At 53.0% G+C, this 26,414-nt stretch overlaps 1 protein-coding gene across 1 annotated transcript in view; it reads left to right on the plus strand.

Moving 5' to 3' along the window:
* The window catches only part of ANTXR1 (ANTXR cell adhesion molecule 1), a 126,840-nt gene that overhangs the window by 25,034 nt on the left and 75,392 nt on the right, over nt 1-26,414 (plus strand). Inside the window, exons 7-10 of the mRNA XM_009900581.2 lie at nt 56-124; nt 4,141-4,221; nt 13,619-13,679; nt 15,781-15,879. Of these exons, the coding sequence (XP_009898883.2) occupies nt 56-124; nt 4,141-4,221; nt 13,619-13,679; nt 15,781-15,879 (310 nt within the window). The remainder of the gene's footprint in view (nt 1-55; nt 125-4,140; nt 4,222-13,618; nt 13,680-15,780; nt 15,880-26,414) is intronic.

Here is a 26,414-nt window from a genome sequence, read left to right on the forward strand (position 1 = left end):
AGACACTTGCAGTCCATCAGCCTTGCATTCACCTTCCCCTGCTCTCCTTTTCCAGGCTAATCGGTCGCGGGACCTGGGAGCCACAGTGTATTGTGTTGGTGTGAAAGACTTCAATGAGACTCAGGTAAAGGAGGCCCCAGGGCTTGCTGAGGTACTTGGCAAAGGTGCATGTTCAACACACACACACACACAAACACACAGACACACACACACAGAGGCACACAGACACACACGTATGCACAGAGACAAACAGACACACGCACAGAGGCACACACACAAACACACATGCACACAGACACACATGCACAGAGGCACACAGACACACACACAGAGGCACACATACACACACGTGCACAGAGGCACACACACAAACACACATGCACAGAGGCACACAGACACAGATGCACAGAGGCACACAGACACACACACAGAGTCAAACACACATGCACAGAGACACACAAACACACATGCACAGAGGCACACAGACACAGATGCACAGAGGCACACAGACACACACACAGAGTCAAACACACATGCACAGAGACACACAAACACACATGCACAGAGGCACACAGACACACACACAGAGGCACACACACACACGTGCACAGAGGCACACACACACACACACACAGAGGCACACACACACACACGTGCACAGAGGCACACAGACACACACACAGAGTCAAACACACATGCACAGAGACACACAAACACACATGCACAGAGGCACACAGACACACACACAGAGGCACACACACACACAGAGGCACACACACACACAGAGGCACACAGACACACACACAGAGTCAAACACACATGCACAGAGACACACAAACACACATGCACAGAGGCACACAGACACACACACACAGAGGCACACACACACACACGTGCACAGAGGCACACAGACACACACACAGAGTCAAACACACATGCACAGAGACACACAAACACACATGCACAGAGGCACACAGACACACACACAGAGGCACACACACACACAGAGGCACACACACACACAGAGGCACACAGACACACACACAGAGGCACACACACACACAGAGGCACACACACACACAGAGGCACACAGACACACACACAGAGGCACACAGACACACACGTATGCACAGAGACACACAAACACACATGCACAGAGGCACACAGACACACACACAGAGGCACACACACACACGTGCACAGAGGCACACAGACACACACACAGAGTCAAACACACATGCACAGAGACACACAAACACACATGCACAGAGGCACACAGACACACACACAGAGGCACACACACACACGTGCACAGAGGCACACAGACACACACACAGAGGCACACAGACACACACACAGAGTCAAACACACATGCACAGACACACACAAACACACATGCACAGAGGCACACAGACACACACACAGAGGCACACACACACACATGCACAGAGGCACACAGACACACACACAGAGGCACACAGACACACACAAACACACATGCACAGAGGCACAGAGGCACAAACACATACACAGAGGCACACAGACATACAGAGACACACACAAACACACATGCACAGAGGCACACAGACACACACTCCTGAATCACCTTCTCAAGTGCTCCTTCTGCTGACTGTTTGATAGTCTGAAGTGAGTGCCTGCTGTTGGGTTTATTCCCCTTTCTTTCTAAATCATAGAATCATAGAATGGTTTGGGTTGGAAGGGACCTCCAAAGGTTACCTGTAGTGAGCAGGGACATCCTGCACTAGATTAGAGCCCTATCAAGTCTGATCTTGAATATCCCCAAGGATGGGTTGCAATAGATTCTATGGTCCTGCTCTGGCAGAGGGGGTTGGACTTGATGATCTTCAGAGGTCCCTTCCAACCCCTAACATCCTCTGATCCCGGGTGAACTACCTCCCTGGGCAACCTGTTGCAGCGTTCCTCCACCCTCATGGTAAATCTTACATGAGAATTGTCCCACAAGAACTCTTGCTCATGGTAGAGAAAAGCAGAGCAGCAGGCACATGAGGAACAGCAAATCAGTCTGGATGAAGCTTGTTGTGGGGACTTTGTTTTTCCCCCCTAAGACTAAGGTGTTGCCATATAACAGTTCAGTTTCAGTCCAGCTTTGCTTTCTTGATGTGCAAAAGCAAAGAGCTTCGTTAGTGGCACCAGTACCACAGATCCATGGAATGGGTTGGCTTGGAAGGAGCATTAAAGATCACCCAGTTCCAGCCTCCCTGAAGTCATTTAGATGCTGAAGGAATGAAGTGGAATTAGATGAGTGTGTCTGAACCCCTGTTACCATTTTAGCACTATGCTTAACTGGAAATCAGGTTTTCCAGAGGGTTCAAGTCTTTAGGGGTTGGACCCAGAGTAGTGCCAGAGGAGTTCATCTGACCCCATTGGGCTGCAGAATTTGTTATGTTTCGCAGCACAAGTTTGTTTTTCTCTCTCTCTGGGCTGCTTCTTGCTTCTCTGTTCTGCCTGGGACCTTGCATGCTGCCTGCCTGACCTTTTTGGGTTTGCAGTGGTACAGGGAGGTAGAGACAAGTGGGGCTGGCTGTAATAGAGCCCTTTGGGCTTTGTGTCTAGAGGGGTTGGGGGGTGTTCAGGGAGAGAAAGAGAGCTGAATTATTGTACAGGGAGGTATTGTGCTGCTATTGAACTGTAAATATTTGTAGCTGTTTATTGCCTTTTATACTTTTATGTTTAGTCTACTTTTGTAAACAGAATTTCATTTAACTTCCAAATTCTGGTGGTAAAGTGGTGGTAAACTTACTCCTTGGGGTAAATGTCCAACCTGTTGGGTGGTCCAATCCAGCCCACAACAGCCCCCAGAGTGCACTAGGAGGACAGCTCTGGGGAAGGAGTTGAGGCAGCTGTAAAGATCCTGGTTTAGAGAGGCTGCTGTGTCTTGGCCAACAAGCAGCAAGCAGCTTTACCTCTCTCCTCAGAGCAGGCAGGGGAGAGCTGCCTGGATGCAAACCAGGAGGCTGGCAGCTCGGGGGCTTGCTTGAGAAGTTGGAGTTGTGAGTGAGGAGCTGCCAAGGTGGAGCCAGCAGGGCTCAGGGAGGAATCTGTGGCTGCTTTGCAGTGCTACAGGAAACGCCAGAGGCCTGCTGGGTGGATGCTGCCTCTGCCGTGGCCTTGCAGCAGTAAAACCTGATCCTGCTCCAGCAGATGCATGGAGAGCTCATTACTTCTGAACTGGGCTTAGGTTTTTGCCTTAACCCTTAGCATGCCATCCACAAAGGGAACCTGCATGTAGCCCTTCAAAGATGCTGTGCTGGTTCCCCTTATCTTACCACTAACTCATGGATGGTTCTCTTCCTTGTCATGTAGGCTTCCAAAGGATCTTCTTCTCCCTCCTTCCCCCATCACCCATGATTTCTTCTTTTTGGCTCTCTAATGGTTGACCCTAGGACAAAGAGTCAAATCTCTGTCTTGCCAGGAGGGGTGAATCAGGCCTGTACCTGCAGATGGGGCACAATGTCACAGATTCATAGAGTGCTTAGGGTTGGAAAGTGCCTTGAAGATCATCCACAGCCTCCCTGGGCAGCCTGTGCCAGGCTCTCCCCACCCTCATTCTCAACAATTTCTTCCTCATCTCCAGTCCCAATCTCCCCTCTCCCAGCTCAAAGCCTTTGTCCCTCAGCCTGGCACTCCCAGCCCTTGTCCAAAGGCTCTCCTGGAGCCCCTTCAGGTACTGGAATGCTGCTCTAAGGAATTTCTTCCTGATCTTCCCTCCTCAAGCTTCACTCCAACCCCTCTCATCCTGTCACCTCATCTGCATCAGTCTTCTCTAGATGTGAAAACACTGAACTGGTTTGGTTAGTTCCCTGGTTTCAGTGCTGAGTGGGAAGCACTTTGCTGCAGTAGTGACTTTCACACTACTGCTGGGCTGGGCACTCCCTGTGCTGGTGATCTGCAGTCCTGTGGGGCACAGGTTTTGCAATCAAAGCTGTTAGGCTCTGGGCAGCAGTGAAAGCCACTCTCTGCCCTGTCTTCAGACTTAAGGGAGCCTTTAATAATTGACTATGGAGGATTTGCTTTAATTGCTGAATTCATTTGCTGCCTTCTGGCTAATTTATCTCATTCTCTGCATTTCTGTTTTGTTTCCTTCTGCCCCCCTGCCAGCTGGCTAGAATTGCTGACAGCAGAGATCATGTCTTCCCTGTGAACGATGGCTTTGAGGCCCTCCAGGGCATCATCGACTCTGTAAGTATTGTGCTTGCAGCCTCTGCATGGTCCTTGGTGTTTGCTTGCACAGCTGAAGGTTTGGTTCTCATAGAATCATGGAATTGTTGAGGCTGGAAAAGGCCTTGAGGATTATCAAGTTCACTACCAAGTGCACTGTTAAACCATGCCCCTCAAGGACCTGCTGAGTGCTAATAAATCACTTAAACATTTGGTCCAGAAAAAGTGGCCTTTGTGCTAAAACTGCTGCTTCAAGGTAGAGTTTGTCAGTAAGACACACTAGAGGAAGATTGAAGCTCAAACAGCACCTTTGTGTGCCTCCCTCCTTGATGGGAAGTAACTGAATGGCCTAAGTACATGGTGCCAGCTTGAAAATGCCTGCCCTGGACTGGGAGAGCAGAGATCACAGAATCCTGGAATGGCTCAGGCTGGAAGGGACCTCAGAGATCATCTCCTCCACCCCCCTGCCATGGGCAGGGACACCTCTCAACTACACTCAGCTGCTCAAGGACTCATCCAGCCTGGCCTTCAACACCCCCAGGCAGGAGGCAGCCACAGCCTCCCTGGGCAGCCTGGGCCAGGCTCTCACCACCCTCACACTGAACAACTTCTTCCTCAGCTCCACTCTAACCCTGCTCTGCCTCAGCTTCAAACCATTCCCCCTTGGCCTGGCTCTAGACACCCTCAGGAGAAGTCTCTCTGCAGCCTTCCTGCAGGGTCCCTTCAGGTCCTGGCAGGCAGCTCTGAGGTCCCCCTGGAGCCTTCTCCTCTGCAGGCTGCACAGCCCCAGCTCCCTCAGCCTGTGCTCCCAGCAGAGCTGCTCCAGCCCTTGGAGCATCTTTGTGGCCTCCTCTGGCCTCACTCCACAGCTCTGTGTCCTTCTCCTGATGGGGACCTCAGAGCTAGAGGCAGGATTGGAGGTGAGGTGTGAGCAGAGCAGAGCCCAGGGGCAGAATCCCCTCTGCTGCCCTGCTGCCCACCCTGCTCTGGCTGCAGCCCAGCACACAGCTGCCTTTGGGCTGCAGGAGGCACTGCTGGCTCCTGGGGAGCTGCTCAGCACCCAGCACCCCCAAGGCTCTTTCTTCAGGGCTGCTCTCAACCCACTCTGCCCCCAGCCTGGAGCTGTGCCTGGATGTTAGAGCTCATCTTGTATGAAGGGTTAGGGCACTCTTTGGTCCCCATATTCCTTCCATTCTGTCCTGATGGATGTGCTGCACTGCTCATCTCCTTAGAATGGGGGAAGGGATCCTGCTAAGTGTGCCAAACTCCCCCAGACTCTGCTTTCTGCTCTATTTTCCCCCTCCAGTCCTACTTTTCCCATTCAGATTGATCAGCTCCTGCCTGGAGTGCTGGGTCTCCGAGCTGGCTCATCCCAGAGCCAGCAGCACAGCTAACCAAGACAGGGCATGGATTGGTTCCCTCCCCATGGCTTCAAGGTCTTTACTGGGAAACAAAGATGCCTGATGAAGCTTTCCTCCTTCTAGCTCATGCTCTGAGCAGCCTAATACTGTCTCAGCTAGGAGCAGGATGGGCACCACAGGCCAGCTGGTTTGTGCATCAGCAGCATACAATGTGTCAGGGGTTCACTGGGGAGCAGGCAGCTCCCAGGTAGCTTTTTGCTGTTGCTCTTGCTCAGTCATATCCCAGAACTGTTCCAATCAAATTGTCTCCCATGGCTACAAAGAGGGATGGGAAACCCTCTCAAGGACAGGTGTTGTGTTTGCTTTGCTATAGGCTTTTCAGCTGATCAAACACAGATGAAAGACCCAACTGGAAGCTGGGCAGGGCAGGGTCCCCAGGGGGGCTCAGATTTCTGCTTGCAGGGGTACACAGTATTCTGACCAGGCAGTACCAAGCCAAAGTGTTCCTTTGGCACAGGCTCTCCATTCCCCTGTGCTCTCACATGGAGATGGAATACAATCCCTTGCTAATTGCTTTTCCTGGCACTGGGCAAGTGTGGGGCTGCTGCCTCAGCTGCCTTGGACACTCAGGTGCATGGCATTGAGGGAAGCAACAAAACAACACAAAGCCTCCCAGCCCTGCATTCCCTTTGCAGCTGTTTTTAATGAATTCCAGCAGCAGTTCTGCCTCCCTGGAAGACTTCAGCCTTCAGGAACCTCCTCAGGAACACTGCAGCTGACTGGTGAGAGATTTACCAGCCCTGGAAAGGAGGCTTGCAGGGAAGTGTCCCTGTGCAGTAATGAATCTGTGACTTGATCTGTCACTTGGCTTTGAGCAGAGTGACTGCCATAGGCTGGGTAGACATAAGATGTGTAAAAGGAGTGGCCAGAAGGATGTAAATCACTCTGTAGAAGAACAAAGGATGTGTAGAGTCCTGCTGTAGCTGGAAAATCAGCTCCCTCATTCCTTCTGTTCTTGTCCTTGTTGTCCAGAGAGCAAACACAGCATTTGTGTCCCCAGGACAGAATTTCAGTGGTGAAAGAGCCCTGAGGTTGGGAACCTTCTTTCAGTTGCTGTGTAAGACGCAGCAAGGATGCTCAGCCATGTGCAGAGGAGGTTGGTTGGGCTCCCAGCTCCTGGTTGATACAACAGGGGAAGGAAAGATGAAATGAAGACAGCCCTGGGGGACATAAGTGTTTGAAGTCACTCTAGAGATGTGAAGATCTCAGTCTGTCCTGGTCTGCACTGATGGGGTTTGAATTCCTGTATTCCTGCTGAGGTGGCCAGACTCTTCCCTCTTCCCCTTGTCCTAAGCAGTAGATCTTTTTCCACCCTCTGTGTGTGCAGAAGTAGGGGACTTAGAAGTCCCTCTGGAATGAGGAAGAGAGTGGGAGCTGGCAATAGTGGAGCTTAAGGCTGGCCTTTGCTGGGCCTCTCCATCTGCTGAGCAGAGATGTTGAGCAGGGTGCTGGGGCTGCAGATGTTTCATACCGCTGCCTCACATGCCCTTCCTCTTCTGGGGGGACAGCAAGTTTTGAGTTAGCAGCTGCAAGGGGATCTGCTTGGTGCTTTCAGGGGGGGACTGCCACCCACTGAGCACCACCAGGATATTCAGACCTGGAGGTTGTGAAAATAGAGTCCCATGCTGAAGTCATGCTTAAAACCATGACTCTAGTGAGAGCTGAAGGTACTCAGAGCACTGCAGGCTTTGGGCCTTTCTCTCCTATAAGTTCCAATGCTGGAGAAGGGTCTGGAGAACAGGGCTGGGGAGGAGCAGCTGAGGGAGCTCAGTCTGGAGAAGAGGTGTTTAAGAAGAGACCTCATTGCTCTCTACAGCTCCCTGACAGGAGGTTGGAGCCAGGTGGGGGCTGGGCTCTTCTCTCTAGTCTCAGGTGGCAGAACAAGAGGCAATGGCCTGAAATTGTGCCAGGGGAGGCTTAGGTTGGAGATGAGGAAAAATTCTTTGCTGCAAGAGTGGTCAGGGACTGGCCCAGGCTGCCCAGGGAGGTGGTGGAGTCCCCAGCCCTGGAGTTGTTCCAGAAACCTGTGGCTATGGCCCTTGGGGCCATGGTTTGGTGTCCATGGTGGTGCTGGGTTGCTGGCTGGGCTGGATGCTCTCAGAGGCTTTTCCAGCTCAAACAGTTCTCTGATTCTGTGATTCTCTTTTCATCAAGCAAACAATTGCTTTTTTCTCCCTGAAAGTGCTAAAACTTCTGCTTCCCCCATGGTTAATGGGAATGTTGAGTCTGTTAGGAGGAAAGGTGGAAGTCAAAGTGTCACTGCTTTGCTTTGACAGAAACTGATTGAAAGAGCAGTTCCTTGGGACAAGCAACCTCCCTGCTCCTTGCCATGTGTGAAGCAGTGGCACTGGCTCAGAGCTGATCTCAGAGTTGCAGTCCTTTAGTAAGGATGCTGAGGGAGCTGCAGGAAGCCTGTTGAAGCAGTTGTGATACCTAAGACATGGAGCAGTGTGAACTAGCCTGTGGGACTCTCCTCTCTGTATGAAGTGTGCAAACAACTCATCCTTGGAAGCTGCCCTCTCCTGTGCACTCCTCCTGGAGCACCTGCAGGGGTGTCCACCTGCCCTGGGCCATTTTCAGCCCTTCCAGTTGCTGTGGCAGCTCAGCACTGCTTCACCCCAGAGGTTTTAGCCTGTCTCCAGATCCTGCTGTCCCACAAATGTTCTCTGGGCCAAGCTGCAGTGCTGGGTGCGTGCAGCCTGGTGACTTCTGTGAGAGCTTGGTGTGAACGTCACACAGAGCATGGGAGTGATGCTTTGATCATCCTGAGCTTGGATGCTCAGGCTGCAGCTGCAAATGGATACTCTGGTGCTGAGAGACTCCATGGATGGGGGAGAGAGGTGAGAGGATCTTACTTGCTTTGCAAGGCACGTCCTGGATGTGCAAAATCTGGGCTGCAGACAGCGTCTGGGCCAGCCGTCTGCTAGCGTGGAGTCTGAGCTGCCCAGGGTCAGCAAGCTGGGCTCTTGGAGTTCTGCAGCCAGGAAGGAAGGCTGAGATCTCCAGGGGGCAATTCAGAGCAGGAGCTTCACACAGATATCCTGAATCTGTCTTCTGTCAGAGCCAGGCTGTCTAGAGAGACCAGAGAGAAAGTCAGCAGCTCCAGTCTCAGCTGCAGAGTGTTTCCCCTTACCTTTGGTGGTGTTCATGATCACATTTTCTACTTCCTTTTGCCCTCAAATGCATCTCTGAAAAAAAAAAAAAAGCCTTACACAGATTGATTTTGCTTAGCTCATGCAGATATTACTGGCCAGCAAACACATCATAAATAAATTGCTGCCTTCTAATTGGCAACAGACTTTGTTATTTAATGCTTCAGCAGAGCCTGCTGATGAGCATCTAGGCTCAGAGCTCTGCTCGGGCAGTCAGCTGCTGTTAAACTTCAGCATCCTCTTTGCTAATTAGAATTCCCAAAGTTGGTGAAAAAAATAATGTAAGAAATATGCAGGTGCTGTGGTGAAGCCATCTGTCTGCAGGCTTGTGGAGCAGCCTGCCCAAAGGAAGCTTCTGAGCATTGCTCTGCCCTCCTGCCTCTGGTTTCTAACAGGGCCCAGGTGACCTGCAGGGCCACTCTTGGCCTTTAAGGCAATAGGGCCACAGGAGTTCAGTTGTGTCCCATAGAGAGTGTGACAGGTGAAGCCATGCTCCCACAAGGATGTGCTGCAGGCTTTGGCTGCTGTCTCAAGAAGTATGAACAAGAGAGCCCTGCAGGAGCCTGCATGGAGCTGGAGCAGAGCTGGAGCCCCAGAGACTACAACAGGAGCAAGAGATCCCCACAGGAGCCTGCATGGAGCTGGAGCAGAGCTGGAGCCCCAGAGACTACAACAGGAGCAAGAGATCCCCACAGGAGCCTGCATGGAGCTGGAGCAGAGCTGGAGCTCCAGAGACTACAACAGGAGCAAGAGATCCCCACAGGAGCCTGCATGGAGCTGGAGTAGAGCTGGAGCCCCAGAGACTACAATAGGAGCAAGAGATCCCCACAGGAGCCTGCATGGAGCTGGAGCAGAGCTGGAGCCCCAGAGACTACAACAGGAGCAAGAGAGCCCTGCAGGAGCCTGCATGGAGCTGGAGCAGAGCTGGAGCCCCAGAGACTACAACAGGAGCAAGAGATCCCCACAGGAGCCTGCATGGAGCTGGAGCAGAGCTGGAGCCCCAGAGACTACAACAGGAGCAAGAGATCCCCACAGGAGCCTGCATGGAGCTGGAGCAGAGCTGGAGCTCCAGAGAATACAACAGGAGCAAGAGAGCCCTGCAGGAGCCTGCATGGAGCTGGAGCAGAGCTGGAGCCCCAAAGAGTGCAGCAGGAGACTGCTGCTTCAGACCCTTCTCTGCATGGGTGCCCAGACCAGCTGCACCCATGGGCCTGCAGTTAGTTGCCAAGGAACCCAGCAGTGTGGAAGTTCTGCCTAGGAAAATGAGGCTGTGGAGTCAGCTCTCCCATCAGCACCTGTGCAGCACTTTGGTGCTCAGCTGGGGATTGCCTCACTGCTCCTGGATGGGATTTTGCTTTCCTGGGGAGCCAGCCTGCAGTGGATGAAGTGCACCTCCAGCCCACACAAGGCTGTGCAGTCAGTCCTTGAGGAATAAGAGAACAGAAGATCTGTTGAAATCTCCTACAATGGATGTGCTGAAGTCCTTCTTGAATGTGTTTTCCTGGTGAGGAAGGCACATCAAGAGATTCTTTTGCAATAGTCACTGCTGCCTGGTTTTCCCTTGAAGCCAGAGTGGGTGCTTGGAGCATTGGAAACTTGTGATTATCCTAAATCAAAAGAAATGTTGCAGTTGGCACTGTAAAAAGGTAGTGAGGCCAACTTTTTGTAGTCATCTACATTGGACATGTAGTTTGTAGTCGTGTAAAGTGGATTGGACTGAACTGGACTGGATTGGATTGGAAGGCAGCTCTGTATCACCTAACTGAGACACCTGCTGTTCCACCCCCACCCAAGCTGGCTCACAGCATGGGTGTTTGCAAAGGGCTGCATACAAGTCATAGAATCACAGACTGGTCCCAGGAAGGGACCTCCAAAGCTCATCCAGTCTGACCTCCCCACACTCAGCAGGGACATCCTCAACTGGATCAGGGCCTTGGCAAGTCTTATTCTGAATATCTCCAGGGATGGGGCCTCAAGCACCTCCCCAGGCAACCTGTTCCAGTGTTCCACCACCCTTATAGTGCAGAACCTCTTCCTGATATCCAACCTAAATCTGCCCTTCTCTAGTGTGAAGCCACTGCCACTTGTCCTGTCCTGCCTTTGCAGACAGTCTCTCTCCAGCCTTCCTGTAGCCCCCTTCAGGTACTGGAAGGCTGCTATTAGGTCTCCTGGAGAAGCCTGGAGCCTTCTCTTCTCCAGGCTAAACTCCCTCAGCTTGTCCTCACAGCAAAGGTGCTCTAACCCCCTGATCATTTTTGTGGCCTCCTCTGGAGCCTCTCCATCAGGTCCAGGTCCTTCCTGTGTTGAGGGCTCCAGACCTGGATGCAGTACTCCAGGTGAGGTCTCCCCAGAACAGAGCAAAGTGGCAGAATCACCTCTCTGGTTCTGCTGGCAGCACTGCTTTGGATGCAGCCCAGGCTGTGATTTGCCTTCTGTGCTGCCAGCTCCCACTGCCTGCTCCTGGCCAGCTTCTCCCCCACCAGCACCCCCAAGTCCTTTTCTTCAGGGTTGCTTTCTACCACTTCATCATCATGAATTTCAGACTTAGTCAGGTGAGGCTTTAGTTCAGTTTCAAAACCCCTGAAAGTATTGATGGTATTTTTCGTGCATTTGTTCTCCAGCTCATTTGGCTGCTTCACAGAATGATAGACTCGTGGAAGGGTTTGGGTTGGAGGCTGCAGGTGTCCTCATCTTCCACTCCACTGCTGCAAGGCAGTGAGGAGAAAGATGCACTGAGACTTTTGGGGATGCTGGGGGAGAGGGGCAGAGAATCTGAAGGGGAAATTGGAAAGATGTGCAAAGAATCTCCTGCTAAAGGAGATGTTCATCAGTGGAGAGGGGAAACACTTGGGAAAATCTCAGCTCTCAGTGCTGTGCTCATTAGCCCTGGCAGGGACTCCAGGAGAAAAATGCTCTCTGTTAGAGGAGCAGACCTTGGAATGAGAGAGGGGCAGGGAGCAGAGGACTGACAGGGGATTCGTGGGTACTCTTACAGCCCTCCTTATTTTGAGTGTGTTTTCCTTACTCTGCCTTTCAAACTCTTCTAATGCTTTGCAATTCTCAGCTGTTGATTTTCTCTCTCTCTCTGTTTTCCACTTGACAGTTCCTGTGTAACCTTGCTCCTGCAAACCTTCTTTCTCCTCACTTGCCAGCAGCTCAGACCGGCCTGGTTCCTTCAGTCCTTGGGTACTCTTCTCCCAGCCCTGCTTCTGAGTCACCCAACCTTCTGTTTGGAAGTGTTAACAAATAACTCCTGGCTCTCTCTGTACCTGTTGCAATCAGGTATTTGAGGCACAAAGCCATGGGTGTGGAGGGGGGAAACAGAGATTCTCCTTTCTGTACAGAATTGATTGTGTTGGTTGCTGTTTGTTCCTTACAGATGTTTCAATTTAAAGTTGGGAAAATAATTTTCCTGCTGGATTTGAGTCATGATGCTTGGCTGACATTTCTTTGCCTCTTGGAGCTGACCTAGGCTTTGATCAGCGTTGCCTCCTCTAGGGGCTGCTCAGCCCGGCGCAGCACCCACAGCACTCAGCTGCTGCCGCTCTTCCCACAGGGCCTTACAGACGCTGCCACAAGCTTGCTGACTGTGTGCAGAGAAGAGTCTGAGCTGATCTTCAGAGCAGGGGGAAGGCTGCTGCAAGCCAAGAACAGCCAGGGCAGTTGTAGCACCCTGTGGGGATAAAGAGAGTGCAGCTCCAGCATGCTCCTTGTGCCTCGCAAGCAGGCTGCCAAGCCTGGCTCTGAAGCGTCTGTGTGAATCACTGCACATGAAGTGGTTAAGGGCAGTGCCAGCTCTCACAGACACACTCCCCACTTTAAGCTGGGTTTCAGTCAAGAGCATCTGTCCATATGTCTTGATTTGAAGTCCCAGTGCAGCTCTGAGGATATACTCAGGTTTGCTCTCACAGATCAGAAGTCTGAGCTCCTGTGCTGAGGCTTGAGCAGGGACTGCAGAGCTGTTCCTGGGCTGCTTGAATGTGAAGTAAAGCTCTCATCATCTTAATCCTGGGGTGTTGGGTTTGCAGTGCTGGGCTCCACAATCGTTTTGGAGAGGGAGGTGTGACTGCACAGGAAGGGCATTGCCTTGCAAACCCCTCAGAGTGCACCTTAGCTGTCACAGATCATAGACTGGCTCAGGTTGGAAGGGACCTAAAAGCTCATCCTCCTCCAACCCCCTGCCATGGGCAGGGACACCTCCCACCAGCCCAGCCTGCTCAAGGCCTCATCCAGCCTGGCATCCACAACCTGCCTGGGCAACCTCTTTCAGAGTACTGAAGAACTTCTTCCTCATCCTCAGTCTAACCCTGCTCTCCCTCAGCTTCAAACCATTCCCTCTTGGCCTGTCTCTAAACACCCTCTGCAGCCTTCCTGCAGGATCCCTTCAGCTATTGGAAGGCAGCTCTCAGGTCCCCCTGGACCAGCTCCCTCAACCAGTGCTCACAGCAGAGCTGCTGCAGCCCTTGGATCATTTTTGTGGCCTCCTCTGGGCTCACTCCAGCAGCTCTGTGTCCTTCTTGTGCTGGGGACAGCAGAACTGGACTCAGTCTTCAAGGTGTGCTCTCACAAGGGCTGAGCAGAGACACCATCACTTGTCCCACAGATAGCAGCAAGCTTGTGCTGGGGCACTGGAGAGCATCAGCATCCATTGCCTTCCTCCATAGGCTGCCTGTGGAAGAGCAAGGACACAGCCAGGCTGCTTCAGAGGGAAGAACTCAGGTGGCAAAGTTGTGCCAGGGATCCCAAGTGCAGCGCTGAGCTGAGTGCTTGCTGTCTGTCTGTCCTGCTTTGTGTTCCCATGGAGCCAAGTCTGAGCCACCTCTGACATTTCTTTCTGTCTTTTAGATCTTGAAGAAATCCTGTATAGAGATTCTGGCAGCAGAGCCTTCCAGTATATGTGCAGGAGGTGAGTAGGAATTGAAGTCCTTCTTCACATTGTCTGCAATGCCTCTCTCTGTATGTCTCTAATTGCTGGAGAGTGCCAAGGGAACTCATGAACTGCAGCTACATCTTTGGCTTTTTTTGTTGGTTCTCTTTTTCATCTTACAGCAGCTTGCACAGGTCCCATCTCTGCCAGCTGGTGTCAGCTGGGATGCTCTTGCAGAAAAGGCTTGATTGGGACCTTTCTGCCTAACTCATTTACAGCACTCTGTCTTGGGCTCTGCCAAACCTGAAGCAGATACTCTGCAAAACTGCAAACCAAATCAGGAAAGGAGGCTTTGATTAGGTTTAGAGTTTTGCAAATTCAGTGTCTCAGAGGATCACAGAACCACAGAGTGGTAGGGGTTGGAAGGGACCTCTGAAGCGCATCCAGTCCAACCCCCCTAGCAGAGCAGGATCCCCCAGGGCAGGTCACACAGAACACATCCAGGTGGGTTTGGAAAGTCTCCAGAGAAGGAGGCTCCACAACCTCTCTGGGCAGCCTGCTCCAGGGCTCTGTCACCCTCACAGTGGATGTCTCCTCTCTGGAACTTCTTCAGTGTGAGGGTGGAGAGACTCTGGCACAGGCTGCCCAGGGAGGCCGTGGCTGCCTCCTCCCTGGGGGTGCTCAAGGCCAGGCTGGATGAGGCCTTGAGCAGCTGAGCCTAGGTGAGAGCTGTCCCTGCCCATGGCAGGGGGTGGAGGAGATGTGCTCTTAGGTCCCTTCTAGGATTCTATGATTTCAGCCCTAGGCAGAGACAGGACCCCGTGGCCCATCTGACATCACTGGCAGGCTGCTCCCTGTCTGTTCCTGAGCTCTCCTTCCCCAGCAGCTCAGACTGCTGAGATTTCCCTCCAGCATTCAGCAGCCCCCAGGCCCCAGAGCAGAGCTCCTCTCCCCCGTTCTTCCCAAGCGCTCTTGGACAACACAGAATGGGCCTGAGAGGCAGCTTCCCTGGCTGGATGTGGCAGGATGATTTGCAGCCTGGCTGTAAGCCAGTGGGACCTGGAAGGGAGCCCAGATTCCAGAGCAAATCTGCTTCTCTGACAAGTACAGTGTGGGAGTCCTTCAGGGAGATGAAAGAAAGTTAGAGACTGTAAAGTGCAAGGCAGAAACTTGGAGTCTGCAAAAGCTGAGCTCCTGGTGCTGCTGGGAGCTGCACAGGCAGGGTGGTGTTTGCACTGTCCTTGGCCTTTGCACTGCCTTGGATGCTGCAACATTTGGTGTTCAGAGCACGTTGGTGTGGATTTGAGTGCCTCTCCTAGGCAGTAACAGGAATTGTGGAGGCTGTTCCTTCACCATGGGGAACTGCAGAGTTCGAGGCCCTGTGCCTGCTGCTGCCAGGACTCTTCTGGGACTGTCTCTGGAAGTATGGGAACTGTGCTTGCCTTGCAAGGCAGTCCCAGTGCTGGTGGCTGCAGGATGTTTGTGACCCTTTCCCAGTACAGCATCACAGAATGGTTTGGGTTGGAAGGGACCTCCGAAGGTCATCCAGTCCAACCCCCTCTGCCCTGCTGAGACCACACCTGCAATGCTGTGACCAGTTCTGGGCTCCCCAGGTCAAGAGAGACAGAGACTTGCTGGAGAGAGTCCAGTGGAGGCTATGAGGATGATGAAGGGACTGGAACATCTCTGCTGTGGAGGAAGACTGAGAACCCTGGGGCTGCTTAGTGTGGAGAGAAGGCTGAGAGGGATCTGATCAATGTCTATCAATATCTGAGGGGTGGGGATCAGGATGAAGGTTCCAGGCTTCTGGTGGTGCCCAGTGACAGGACAAGCAACAATGGGCACAAGCTGGAACCCAGGAGGTTCCACTTCAACATGAAGAGAAACTTCTTTGTTGTGAGAGAGTGCCAGAGGCCTGGAGCAGGCTGCCCAGAGAGGCTGTGGAGTCTCCTTCTCTGGAGACTTTGAGGACCCATCTGGATGTGTTCTGTGTGATCTGCCCTGGGTGACCCTGCTCTGGCAGGGGGCATCTACTGGATGATCTCTGGAGGTCCCTTCCAACCCCTGCCATTGTGTGATTCTGTGCCATGCCCACTCTGTGCCCCACTGTGCCAATAACCTCCTGTCTCCTTTGCTGCAGAGTCCTTCCAGGTGGTGGTGAGGGGCAATGGATTTCGCCACGCTCGCAACGTGAACAGAGTGCTCTGCAGCTTCAGGATCAACGACAGCCTCACACTCAGTAAGATCCTTGCCTTTGATCTCTTCCTGGCTCTGCACTGCCAGGGTTTTGCTTCCAAAAGATTTTGGACCTGCAGATGTGTGTTGACTGTGAAGGTGATAATTGTGGGATGAGCTATTCTGTTAGCAGAGTGCAGGGGAGAGGATTTACTTCAGAGGAATGGTGCTGGTGGTGCTGGATGCTGTGATGCTGACAGCAGGGGGTGACTGGAGGAGCTGGAGCAGGGGTCAAGAAACTTGCCTGGGAAGAGGATCTGTGTGTGTCTTGCTGGGTTGATCACAGAACCATGGAATAGGTTGGGTTGGAAGGGACCTTCAAGCTCATCCCACTCCAACCCCCTGCCATGGGCAGGGACACCTCCCACCAGCACAGCTTGCTCAAGGCCTCCTCCAGCCTGGCCCTCAACACCTCCAGGCAGGAGGCAGCCCTGGGCAACCTGTTCCAATGTCTCCCCACCCTCACTGCAAAGAATTTCTTCCTCTTCTCCAGTCTCAATCTCCCCTCACCCAGCTCAAAGCCATTGTCCCTCGGACTGGCACTCCCAGTCCTTGTCCAAAGTCCCTCCCCAGCTCTCCTGGAGCCCCTTCAGGTGCTGGAAGGCTGCTCTGAGGTCTCCCTGGAGCCATCTCTTCTCCAGGCTGAACATCCACAGCCTCTCTGGGCAACCTGCTCCTGGGTGTTTGTAGGACACTGAGGCTGTGTCATTTGTCCCTGAGTGGCAGGCAGGCTGGGGAACAGCTGCCTCCTGTGTCCCTGAGCACAAAGCTTCCCTGGCTGTGCTTCATGTTTACTTAATTCAGGTGTGGTGACTATTGGGACACCCAAAGCAGAAGCTGGAGGGCTCAGTGTCCTGGGAGGAGCAAGACAGGGGGATAGGGAAAGAGAAGGATCTGGGTAAAATGAGTGGGCTTGCAGGGGTTACAGTAAATTAACTGCTTTGAAGGCATCTCCATGCAGCCTGGAGCTGTGCTGGAGATGTGTGAACAAGTGAGAGGTGGCTTTCAAAAGAGAGCAGCAGGGGCAGCCCCAGATTCAGGCTTTTCCTTTTAAGATCCATAAAATCAGACTCAAAGCTGATATGTGGCCAGAACTCCTTCAGTCTGGACCAGAGCTGCATGGAGGTGTTGAGCCATGTTAGGTTTCTCCCCAGAGTGCAGATCCAAGGTTTTGTTTGGATCAGATGTGTTGGGAAGTCTCCCCAGGCAGGAAACCTTCCCTTCTCTCTCCACCTTGAGGGTTCCAATGGCAATGAAGTTGCTGTGCAAATATTTAGGAGTTTACTTTGCTTTGCAGAGGCTGAAGCCTTGTGGTGCAGATCCAAAAGCCTTTGGGTTTGGTTGCTGGAAGCTGGAAGCTTGGATGTCTGTGGGGTTTGTTTCTTCAGTCCAAATGTGACAATCCCACAGCAAACAGGCAATCTGGGTGGGAACTTCCCCTGTGTGGGGAAGCTGCTCTGGGCTCAAGAGAAAACTTTGTGGTGAATTTTTCAAGCAGTGACATTTCATGCTGAAAAAGGCATCAACACATGAAATACAGGGACCTGATGGAGGGGGTCCAGAGGAGGCCACAAAAATGATCAGGGGGCTGGAGCAGCTCTGCTGTAGGGCAGGCTGAGGGAGCTGGGGCTGTTCAGCTTGGAGAGAAGGCTCTGGGGAGACCTTAGAGCAGTACCTAAAGAGGCTACAAGAAGGCTGCAGAGGGACTGTTCCCAAAGGGCTGCAAGGATAGGACCAGGGGCAGTGGTTTGAAAAGAGAGCCGAGCAGATTGAGATTGGATGTGAGGAACAAGTTCTGCAGCAGGAGGCTGCTGGAACACTGCAACAGGTTGCCCAGGGAGGTGGTTGAGGCTCCATCCTGTATCCAAGGTGAGGCTTGGCAGGGCTCTGAGCAGCCTGATCTAGTGGAGGATGTCCCTGCTGACTGCAGGGGGGGTGGCCTGGATGAGTTTTAGAGGTCCCTTCCAACACAGGTGATTCCAGGATTCTGTGTTATGAGAGCTATAAGGCAAGTACTCAGCAAGGCCCAGCCTCTGAAGCTGCAGGATTTAGGGCAGCTTCTGTCACCATGCCTGGCCTTGTTTCCAGTCCTGCACAGCCCTCAGATATCCCTTTAAGAGACTGATGCTGTTGACAGTCTCCAAAGCAGGGCTGCAAGGGTCAATGTGTACAGCATTGCAGTTTTAGGATCACCAGGGGCCAGATTTGCAGCCTGTGTGGGAGGCTGGGGTTGGGCCTTCCAGAGCAGAAGGACATCAGTGCTCTCTTCCCCAAATTGCTTCCCATCTCTTCTATAAATTGCTCTCAAGAGCTGCAGCACAAAGGTCTTTAGAGTGTGACTTCAGAAGGCCTGAAGAACCTGGATCTTGGGCTTTAGTTCAGCTCTAAAATAGATGTGTGTAAAAAAATATCTGTATCCTGGAGAGAAAAAGCTCTGGAAGCTGGGGGTGAAGTGAAGAAACTCTGCCAGCCCTGGTTTGCTGATGGGGAGCTGAAGTTGCAGCACTGAAGAGAGCTGCTCCAAGTGAGTTCATGGCAGACAAGCACCAGATGTCTTGACACCAGTTCTCTTCCTACTGCTCTATGAGGCCTTTTCAGAAGGCAGAGGTTTGGTGCAGGTCTCCTTTCTCTGTCTCCTGTTCATTCAATTCTGCCTCCACACCCATGCAGCAATCACTTGTCCTCCTCATGGCCCCCTTTACACTGTGACTCTGAGCCTGAAGGCAGGCTGGAGGCAGCTGCTCTTCCTGCCAGCTTGCTGAGGTAGGGAATTGCTCTCAATGCTCTCCCATGCAAAGTCTTTCAGGTTTGATTTGCTGCTCCACTCTCCTCCAGAGAAGGCTGCTTGCTCCCCTGGCACTCCCTTGGCAGCTCCCCCTGTGCCCTGAGGCTGTGTGAGCTATGGCTGCCTGCATCCCAGCTGCTGCTCAGCATCTCAGAGCTGGCTCTGCAGCAAGGCATCAGGAGAGGGGATCAATGTCTATCAATAGCTGAGGGGTGGGGGTCAAATGGAGGGGGCCAAGCTCTTTTTGGTGGTGCACAGCAATAAGACAAGGAACAACAGGTTCAAGCTTGAACAAAGGAGGCTTCACACATGAGGTGTGAGGGTGTTGGAGGCATGGAGCAGGCTGCCCAGAGAGGTTGTGGAGTCTCCTTCTCTGGAGACATTCAAAATCCACCTGGATACATTCCTGTGCAGACTCCCCTGGGTGACCCTGTTCTGGCAGGGGGCTGGACTCTATCTCTGGAGGTCCCTTCCAACCTCTAATATTCTGTGATTCTGTGATATTGTGAAAAGAGTCACTGCTGCCAATGGGAGGAACTGCTTGCAAAGGTTACCTCACTGCCAAACACCCTGACCTGGAGTTGGGGAGGGTGAGGAGGAGGACTCCTTCCTCTCTGTGTTGACTGCCTCCCTGGCTGAGTATCTCACTGTGGTGTCTGCCATCATGGTTCCAGAGTAGCTGTCAGGAACAAGCAGCCTGTCTTGGTGCAACCCAAGGGCTTCTCTTTGCTTGTTCCTCAAAATGAGTGTGGAAGATGAGGGTAAGGGCCAGATATGCTCCTTGCCTCCTGACCTGCTGCATTCATTGTCCCCTGAATCACTGAGCAGTGAGCTCATTCTCCCTGGCACTGCACCAACCCTTCTCAGGTCTCAGCCCTGGGTTGTCTGATGCAGTGACCTGGAAGCAAGCCACGAACTCAGTTTCTGAGTTCAAACCCTTCCCTGAGTGAAGGAACTCAGCCCCTGCTCATCAGTGTTCTCAAACCCAAGTCCCTCCAGGTGGGAGCTGGCACAGGTCTGTTAAGTGGAAGCTACTCTTTGTGGGAACGCAGCTCAGGGCTTCCCTTTGCTGGAGCCTGCAGCTTCCACCCTGGCTTCTCAGAGTGTCTTTGTGGCACTTAGCTGCAAACAGCTGAACAGCAGAGTTCCCCAAGTGGGGATTTTATGGAGCCCTTATGGAGAATGGAGAACTTGGCTGCTTGTGTTTGCTCCAAGCCTCTCAGCCTGCAGGGAAGGGAGGGAAGGGTTTTAAAAGATAACACTAAGCCAACAGTTCCTGAAACCTTAAATTATCCCAGATGAGATGGAGAGCAGCACAGCTAAGGACTCACTGAGGTTAAGGGCATGAGCTAATAGGTTTTTATTGGGATTATTGGCAGGGAAAAGTGGCAGGTGAAGAGAGCATGGGCTCATAATGTTCATAGTTATGGGATGAAAAGGGAAAACAAAGAGGAACATCTGTAGAAGCCATGAAGAGCATTTGGCTGAGCAGAACTGTAATCAGCTGCATGTTCAAGAGCAGGCTCTTGTCTGCCAGCAGCAGGACCTGGGAGAGTTGAGTTCAGACTGCACAGAGTTAAAAGTAATTATCCAGTGCAGTGATTTATGGCTGCTCTGTGGTGCTAAAACGTCTTTGTCTGCCCAGATGTGCAGCAGCCAGCAAAGATAGCTCTGGGCAGAGAGGCCAGCTCTGTCCTAGGCAATTTAAAACTGGAGAGATGAAAGATTGGTGAGGAAACAGCACACAGCCCAGCAGAGGTGGGGCTACAACCTTTGCATTCTAGTGAATGCTCTGGGGCTTGGCCAAACCTGAGCCTCTGCACAGCCTGGCCTGGGCTTTGGTTCAGCTCCAAGTACCAGGAAGGAGGAGAAGTGAGGAAAAGAGTGGGGGAGGACTATCAGTAGAGTGAGATGCACAGGGAGCTGTATCCCAAACAAAGGCCTTCTGAGCATTGCCTTCTGTATTCAAAGCCCAGCAGCATGCTCCATGTCCCCTGCCTTTTCTTCTTCCTCTGCTTTGCTTCTGATTCCTTCTTCACAGCCTGGCCACTCAGCACAGGGATGGTTTGCTTTGCAGTTCCTTTGTCTCCCTACTTGATCATTTCACTTTAAGCCCCCACTGAATCTTCTACTTTTATTTTCCTGTAGCAGCTTTTACTGTGGCCCTAGAGAATGCCAAACACTGTGTGCAAACTCCAGCAGGTGGTTTTGGGGCTGGGAGCTTTAGGAAAGACACCACCTGTGCCTCTCATTTTCCTAGGTGAAAGCATAGACCAAGGTGAGCCTGGTGGCCTGCTCTGGAGGGTGGCCAATCCCAGGCACCAATATAGGCTGGGCAGGGACTGGCTGGAGAGCAGCACTGAAGAAAAGGCCTTGGGGGTGCTGGGGGAGGAGAAGCTCAGCAGGAGCCAGCAGGGAGCACTTGCAGCCCAGAGAGCCAAGCAGAGCCTGGGCTGCAGCAGGAGAAGTGTGGCCAGCAGGGCCAGGGAGGGGATTCTGCCCCTCTGCTCCACTCTGCTGAGACCACAGCTGGAGCTCTGGGGCCAGTTCTGGAGCCTCTGTGCCAGGAAGGATCTGGAGGGGCTGGAAGGTGTCCAGAGAAGGGCCAGGAGGAGGAGCAGAGGGCTGGAGCTGCTCTGCTGTGAGGACAGACTGAGGGAGTTGGGGCTGTGTAGGCTGCAGAGGAGAAGGCTCCCAGGAGACCTAATTGTGGCCTTCCAGTACCTGAAGGAGGCTACAAGAAAGCTGGGCAGGAACTTTTTAGAGTGTCAGGGAGTGACAGGACTGAAGGGAATGGAGCAAAACTAGAAGTGGGAAGATTGAGACTGGATGTTAGGAAGAAGTTCTTCTCCATGAGGTTGCCCAGGGAGGTGGTGGAAGCCTCATCCCTGGAGGTTTTTGCAGCCAGGCTGGATGTGGTGTGAGGTGTCCCTGGCCATGGCAGGGGGTTGGAACTGGCTGATCCTTGAGGGTCCTTCCAACCCTGACAGTTCTATGACTCTGTGATTGCTTGACAAGGGATATAAAAATGGGAGATCTCCCCTCAGGTGCTCTGCTGGCCTCCAGCACACTGTGGGCAGGAACTTTCAGAGCAGAACTCCTCTACAGCTGCAGGCCAAGTGTGGAGGACTGAGCAGAGAGCAGGCAGGAAGCTTGGGCTGTGTGGTGAGGAGAGTCCCTGTGCCATGGGCAGTGCTTTGCCAAGCTCCTTATTTGCAGTGCTGCTGCTGGAGATGGAGGCCTCTCAGGTTAGGAGACCTGTGCAAAGCAGCTCAGAGGTGGGAGTGGAGCTGGCCCCAGCCTCCTGCCCAGGAGGGACCCTGGTGCACTGCAGCATGAGCTGCTCTGCTGGGCTGCCAGCTGTGAGCATGAGCAAATGAACAGCCTGGAGCTCTGCCGAGCTCCGTCAGCAGCTGTGGAGCTGTGTGCTGGAGGAACAGAGCTGCGTGCACAGCAGAGGAAGTCACCAGAGAAGCAGCAGTTCCTTCCAGATCCCTCCTCTCCATCTAGAGATTGTTATGAATGTGAGGTCATCATTCTGTGCTTATCTGCCTCTTCCCCCCATCCCCTCTCCCTGCTCTGCCTGCCTTTGGCACTCGGCTCCTGTGTCCCTGCACAAAGCAGAGCAATTACAGCCTGAGCTCAGTGTGGTTTGCATTACAGCATTAACAAAACATTTCTCCTTTATGGGGCTTTCTCCAAGGCAGTTTCTCCAGCTCAGAGAGCGCTGCAGCTTCTTGCTACATTCCTCTCTCCCCACAAAGTGGGTTTGAAATGCAAACTTGGCTTGCAGAGTTCTCACAAGGAGAGGCATAAGAGGAGCAGTCAGCCAGGAGCAGCAGCGATGGTGCTTTGCTAGGGGCTGCAGGTGTGGAGGTACCTGGACAGAGAGACAAGAGAAGTGCTCAGGCTGGTGAAGGCTCAGGGCTTCCCATCCCCAGTGGACTGAGTTGCAGGGAACAGCCTTCTTGGCACAGAGATACCTGAGGAAGTCTTACATGAGAGCAGCCAGACTCCCACCCCAGTCTGGCTGTTACTCTAGGAAAGAAGACTCCGGTGACAGAACACAAGGGGGATGTGCTTTAGTTGAGAGCAAATCTAGGAGGGCTGGGGAGGTTCTCCTGCCCCTCTGCTCTGCCCTGCTGAGGCCAAACCTGCAATACTGTGTCCAGTTTGGGGCTCCCCAATCCAAGAGAGACAGATCTGCTGAAGGGAGTCCAGTGGAAGCTATGAGGATGATGAAGGGACTGGAACATCTCTGCTGTGGAGAAAGGCTGAGAGCCCTGGGGCTGCTTAGTGTGGAGAGGAGAAGGCTGAGAGGAATCTGATCAATGTCTATCAATATCTGAGGGGTGGGGGTCAGGATGAAGGTGCCAGGCTCTGGTTGGTGGTGCCCAAGGACAGGACAAGCAACAACAGGTACAAGCTGGAAACCAGGAGGTTCCACCTCACACTTTTTGGTGTGAGGGTGCTGGAACCCTGAAGCAGGCTGCCCAGAGAGGTTGTGGAGTCTCCTTCTCTGGAGAGATTCCAAACCTGCCTGGATGTGTTCCTGGGTAACCTGCCCTGGGTGATCCCTGCTCTGGCAGGATGATCTCAGGAGGTCCCTTCCAACCCTTAAGGTTCTATGATTCACACAGGGGTAAGAGAAGGAAACTGTGATATGTGGGAGGTTTGGCAAACAGCTTTTGCAGCCTTTTCTGGACTAAACTCTTGCTGCTATTGTGAGGGCAACAATCAGCACTTGTGATACTGTGGTGGCAATTTGAAAACGTTGTGCTTGCTTCAACCCTTCCCTGAGGGCTCTCTGCAGCCAGTGCTCAAATGGTTCTTGGATGAGCCATTCCCCAAAGCAAAGGCTGATTGCAGCTGGGTTAGATGGCCAGGAGAAAGCACAACTCTGTCCTGCTCAGCTTCCCTGGGCTCTGCTCCTCTCTTCTTGGGGTTGGCTCTTCTGTGTCATACACAGCCTTGTGCATACATTGAGCCTTTTAGTATTATGGATGGGAAGGACTCCAAGTCCTGGCCTGCCAGAAAGTTACACCCTGCTAATGGCAGAAGAAACTGTTCAGTGCTGCTGGGGATGATGGATTTGACAGGCCACAGAGAGCTGCTAAAGGTGGAGGAACGCTGGGCAGTGAATGTCAGAGTGGTGAGCAGTGGGAAGTACCTTGGTGAAAGAGCACCCCCAGAAAGCAGCTGGATTTGGGGCAGATCTTGACCCTTCTGCATCCCTGCACACTGCTCTGAGTGGTTTTGTGCCTCAGGACTGACTGGTTTCAGTTGTCTCTGTGTGCTGTGTCCTGGGAGGGGGTCAGACAGTGAGGACCTTAATGTGCTTGATGGAGAAAGGAGCCTGTGGCTGGTACCAGTCTTCACCTTGGCTTTGGACATTGAGAGAATCATAGAATGGGTTGGGTTGGAAGGGACCTTCAAGATCACCCAGTTCCAACCCCTTGCCATGGGCAGGGACACCTCCACCAGCCCAGGATGCTCAAGGCCTCATCCAGCCTGGCACTGAACACCTCCAGGCAGGAGGCAGCCACAGCCTCCCTGGGCAACCTCTGCCAGAGTTTCCCCACCCTCACTCTCAACAATTTCTTCCTCATCTCCACTCTCAGTCTCCCCTCTCCCAGCTCAAAGCCATTGTCCCTCAGCCTGGTACTCCCAGCCCTTGTCCAAAGTCCCTCCCCAGCTCTCCTGGAGCCCTTCAGGTACTGCAAGGCTGCTCTGAGGTCTCCCTGGAGCCTTCTCTTCTCCAGGCTGAACAGCCCCAACTCTCCCAGCCTGGCCCCACAGGGGAGGTTTTGCAGCCTCTGATCATCTTCATGCCCTCCTCTGGACTTGCTCCAGCATTTCCATGTCCCTCTTATGCTGGTCCATGCTCTGCCTTTGACTGGTATCTGAGATGCCATCAAGGCCTGGGTATCCTTCCCCCAGAACTGGCACAGAAGTCCAACTGCGGTCCCCACGGTCACAGGGCTGAGCCCAGCGATCACTTCCTGGGCAGCAGAGTCCAGCACTCCGCCTTCCACGGCCCTTCCAAGCCTGTTAGCAACTGGGAGGAGGCCAAACCTCAAAATTGCTGTGCTGGCAGGAGATGTGGGTTCTGGGAGCCTCATCTCCCACTGCAGAGGGACACTGCAAGGTTTAGCTGCAGCAGGCTGCGGTGCTTCGATGCATCCTGCAGACGGACGCCGGAGCAGCTGAGAAGTGCTGCTGGGTTTGGGGTCACTCTGCAAGTTTTCCAGGAAGGCATCAGATGGCCAGAGTGATGCAAACCAAATGGATCTTCTTTTGTTTAGGAGCAGAGGAAAATAGTCACTCATTTTTGTGGTGAAACACAAACATCCTCCAAACAACATCATCCCTGCCTGTAGCCAGCCTGGCCAGCCAGGAGCCCCCTCCTGGGACTCTGAGGCTGATAAACTTTCTAGAGAGGCAGAGAAACTTCAGTGCAGTTTGGGGTGGGAAAAGAGAAAACAAAGCCTGATGAGATCTGAAGGAAAGGCCTTGCAAAGTGATGCCAGCTTTTGTTTAGTGCATGCTGCCTTGGAGCATGCCTTGGCCTTTGCTGCCAGCACTAGCAAAGGGGAAGACCTTGATCTTCATCTCACAGGCTGGGCAGGGACTGGCTTGAGAGCAGCCCTGAAGAAAAGGCCTTGGGGGCTGCTGGTGGGTGAGAAGCTCAATAGGAGCCAGCAGTGAGCACTTGCAGCCCAGATGGCCAAGCAGAGCCTGGGCTGCAGCAAGAGAAGTGTGGCCAGCAGGGACAGGAAGGTGATTCTCCCCCTCTGCTCCACTCTGCTGAGACCACAGCTGGAGCTCTGGGTCCAGTTCTGGAGCCTCTGTGCCAGGAAGGATCTGGAGGTGCTGGAAGGTGTCCAGAGAAGGGCCACGAGGAGGAGCAGAGGGCTGGAGCTGCTCTGCTGTGAGGACAGACTGAGGGAGTTGGGGTTGTGCAGGCTGGAGAGGAGAAGACTGAGGAGACCTAATTGTGACCTTCAAAAATCAGGGTGAGAACAGAACTGCAGGAGCAGATTCACCACTGTGCTGCATCTGACTTGCTTGTGCAAAGCAGAAGCTGCTGCTGCTGGGTTGGCAGGTCCACTGCCAGAGAGCTCAGGTGTGGTGCCAGCCCTGTGCCTGTGCTGTGGGCAGAGAGGGATGTGCATCACTGCACTGCGTGCTTTGGATGCCTCTTGTCTGTCTGCCTCTCTTGGGATGAGGAAATCATTTTCTAGAGGGCATGTGGCTGGCAAAGGAAGGAACATCCTCTGCTAAACACATCAGCACAGATGTTTGTCTGTGCTCTTGCATTGAGGCTGTGGGGAGATAACAACCAGAGCAGGAGCAGAGATCTGGAGGGATCATAGAATCATGCAATCAGTTTGGTTGCAAAAGACCTTCAAGCTCGTTCAGTCCAACCAGCCTCTAAGTCTTTCAAGGCTGGTTCCAAACCATGGCCCTCAGCACCACATCTCTGCCTCTTTGCAACACCTCCAGGGATGAGGATTCAGCCACCTCCTTGGGCAGCCTCTTCCAGGCTTTGAGAGTCCTTTCTCAGAATAAATTGTTGCCCATGTCCAACTTAAACCTCTCCTGATGCAACTTGAGGCCATTTCCTCTTGTCCTCTCACTTGTCACTGGGGAGCAGAGCCCAATCCTCACCTGGCTCCAAGGTTCTTTGAGGGAGCTGTAAGGATCCAGAAGGTCTCCCCTCAGCCTCCTCTTCTCCAGTTTAAACCCCAGAA

This window comes from Dryobates pubescens, chromosome 31 (genome assembly GCF_014839835.1).
Source record: "Dryobates pubescens isolate bDryPub1 chromosome 31, bDryPub1.pri, whole genome shotgun sequence".
NCBI lineage: Eukaryota > Metazoa > Chordata > Aves > Piciformes > Picidae > Dryobates > Dryobates pubescens.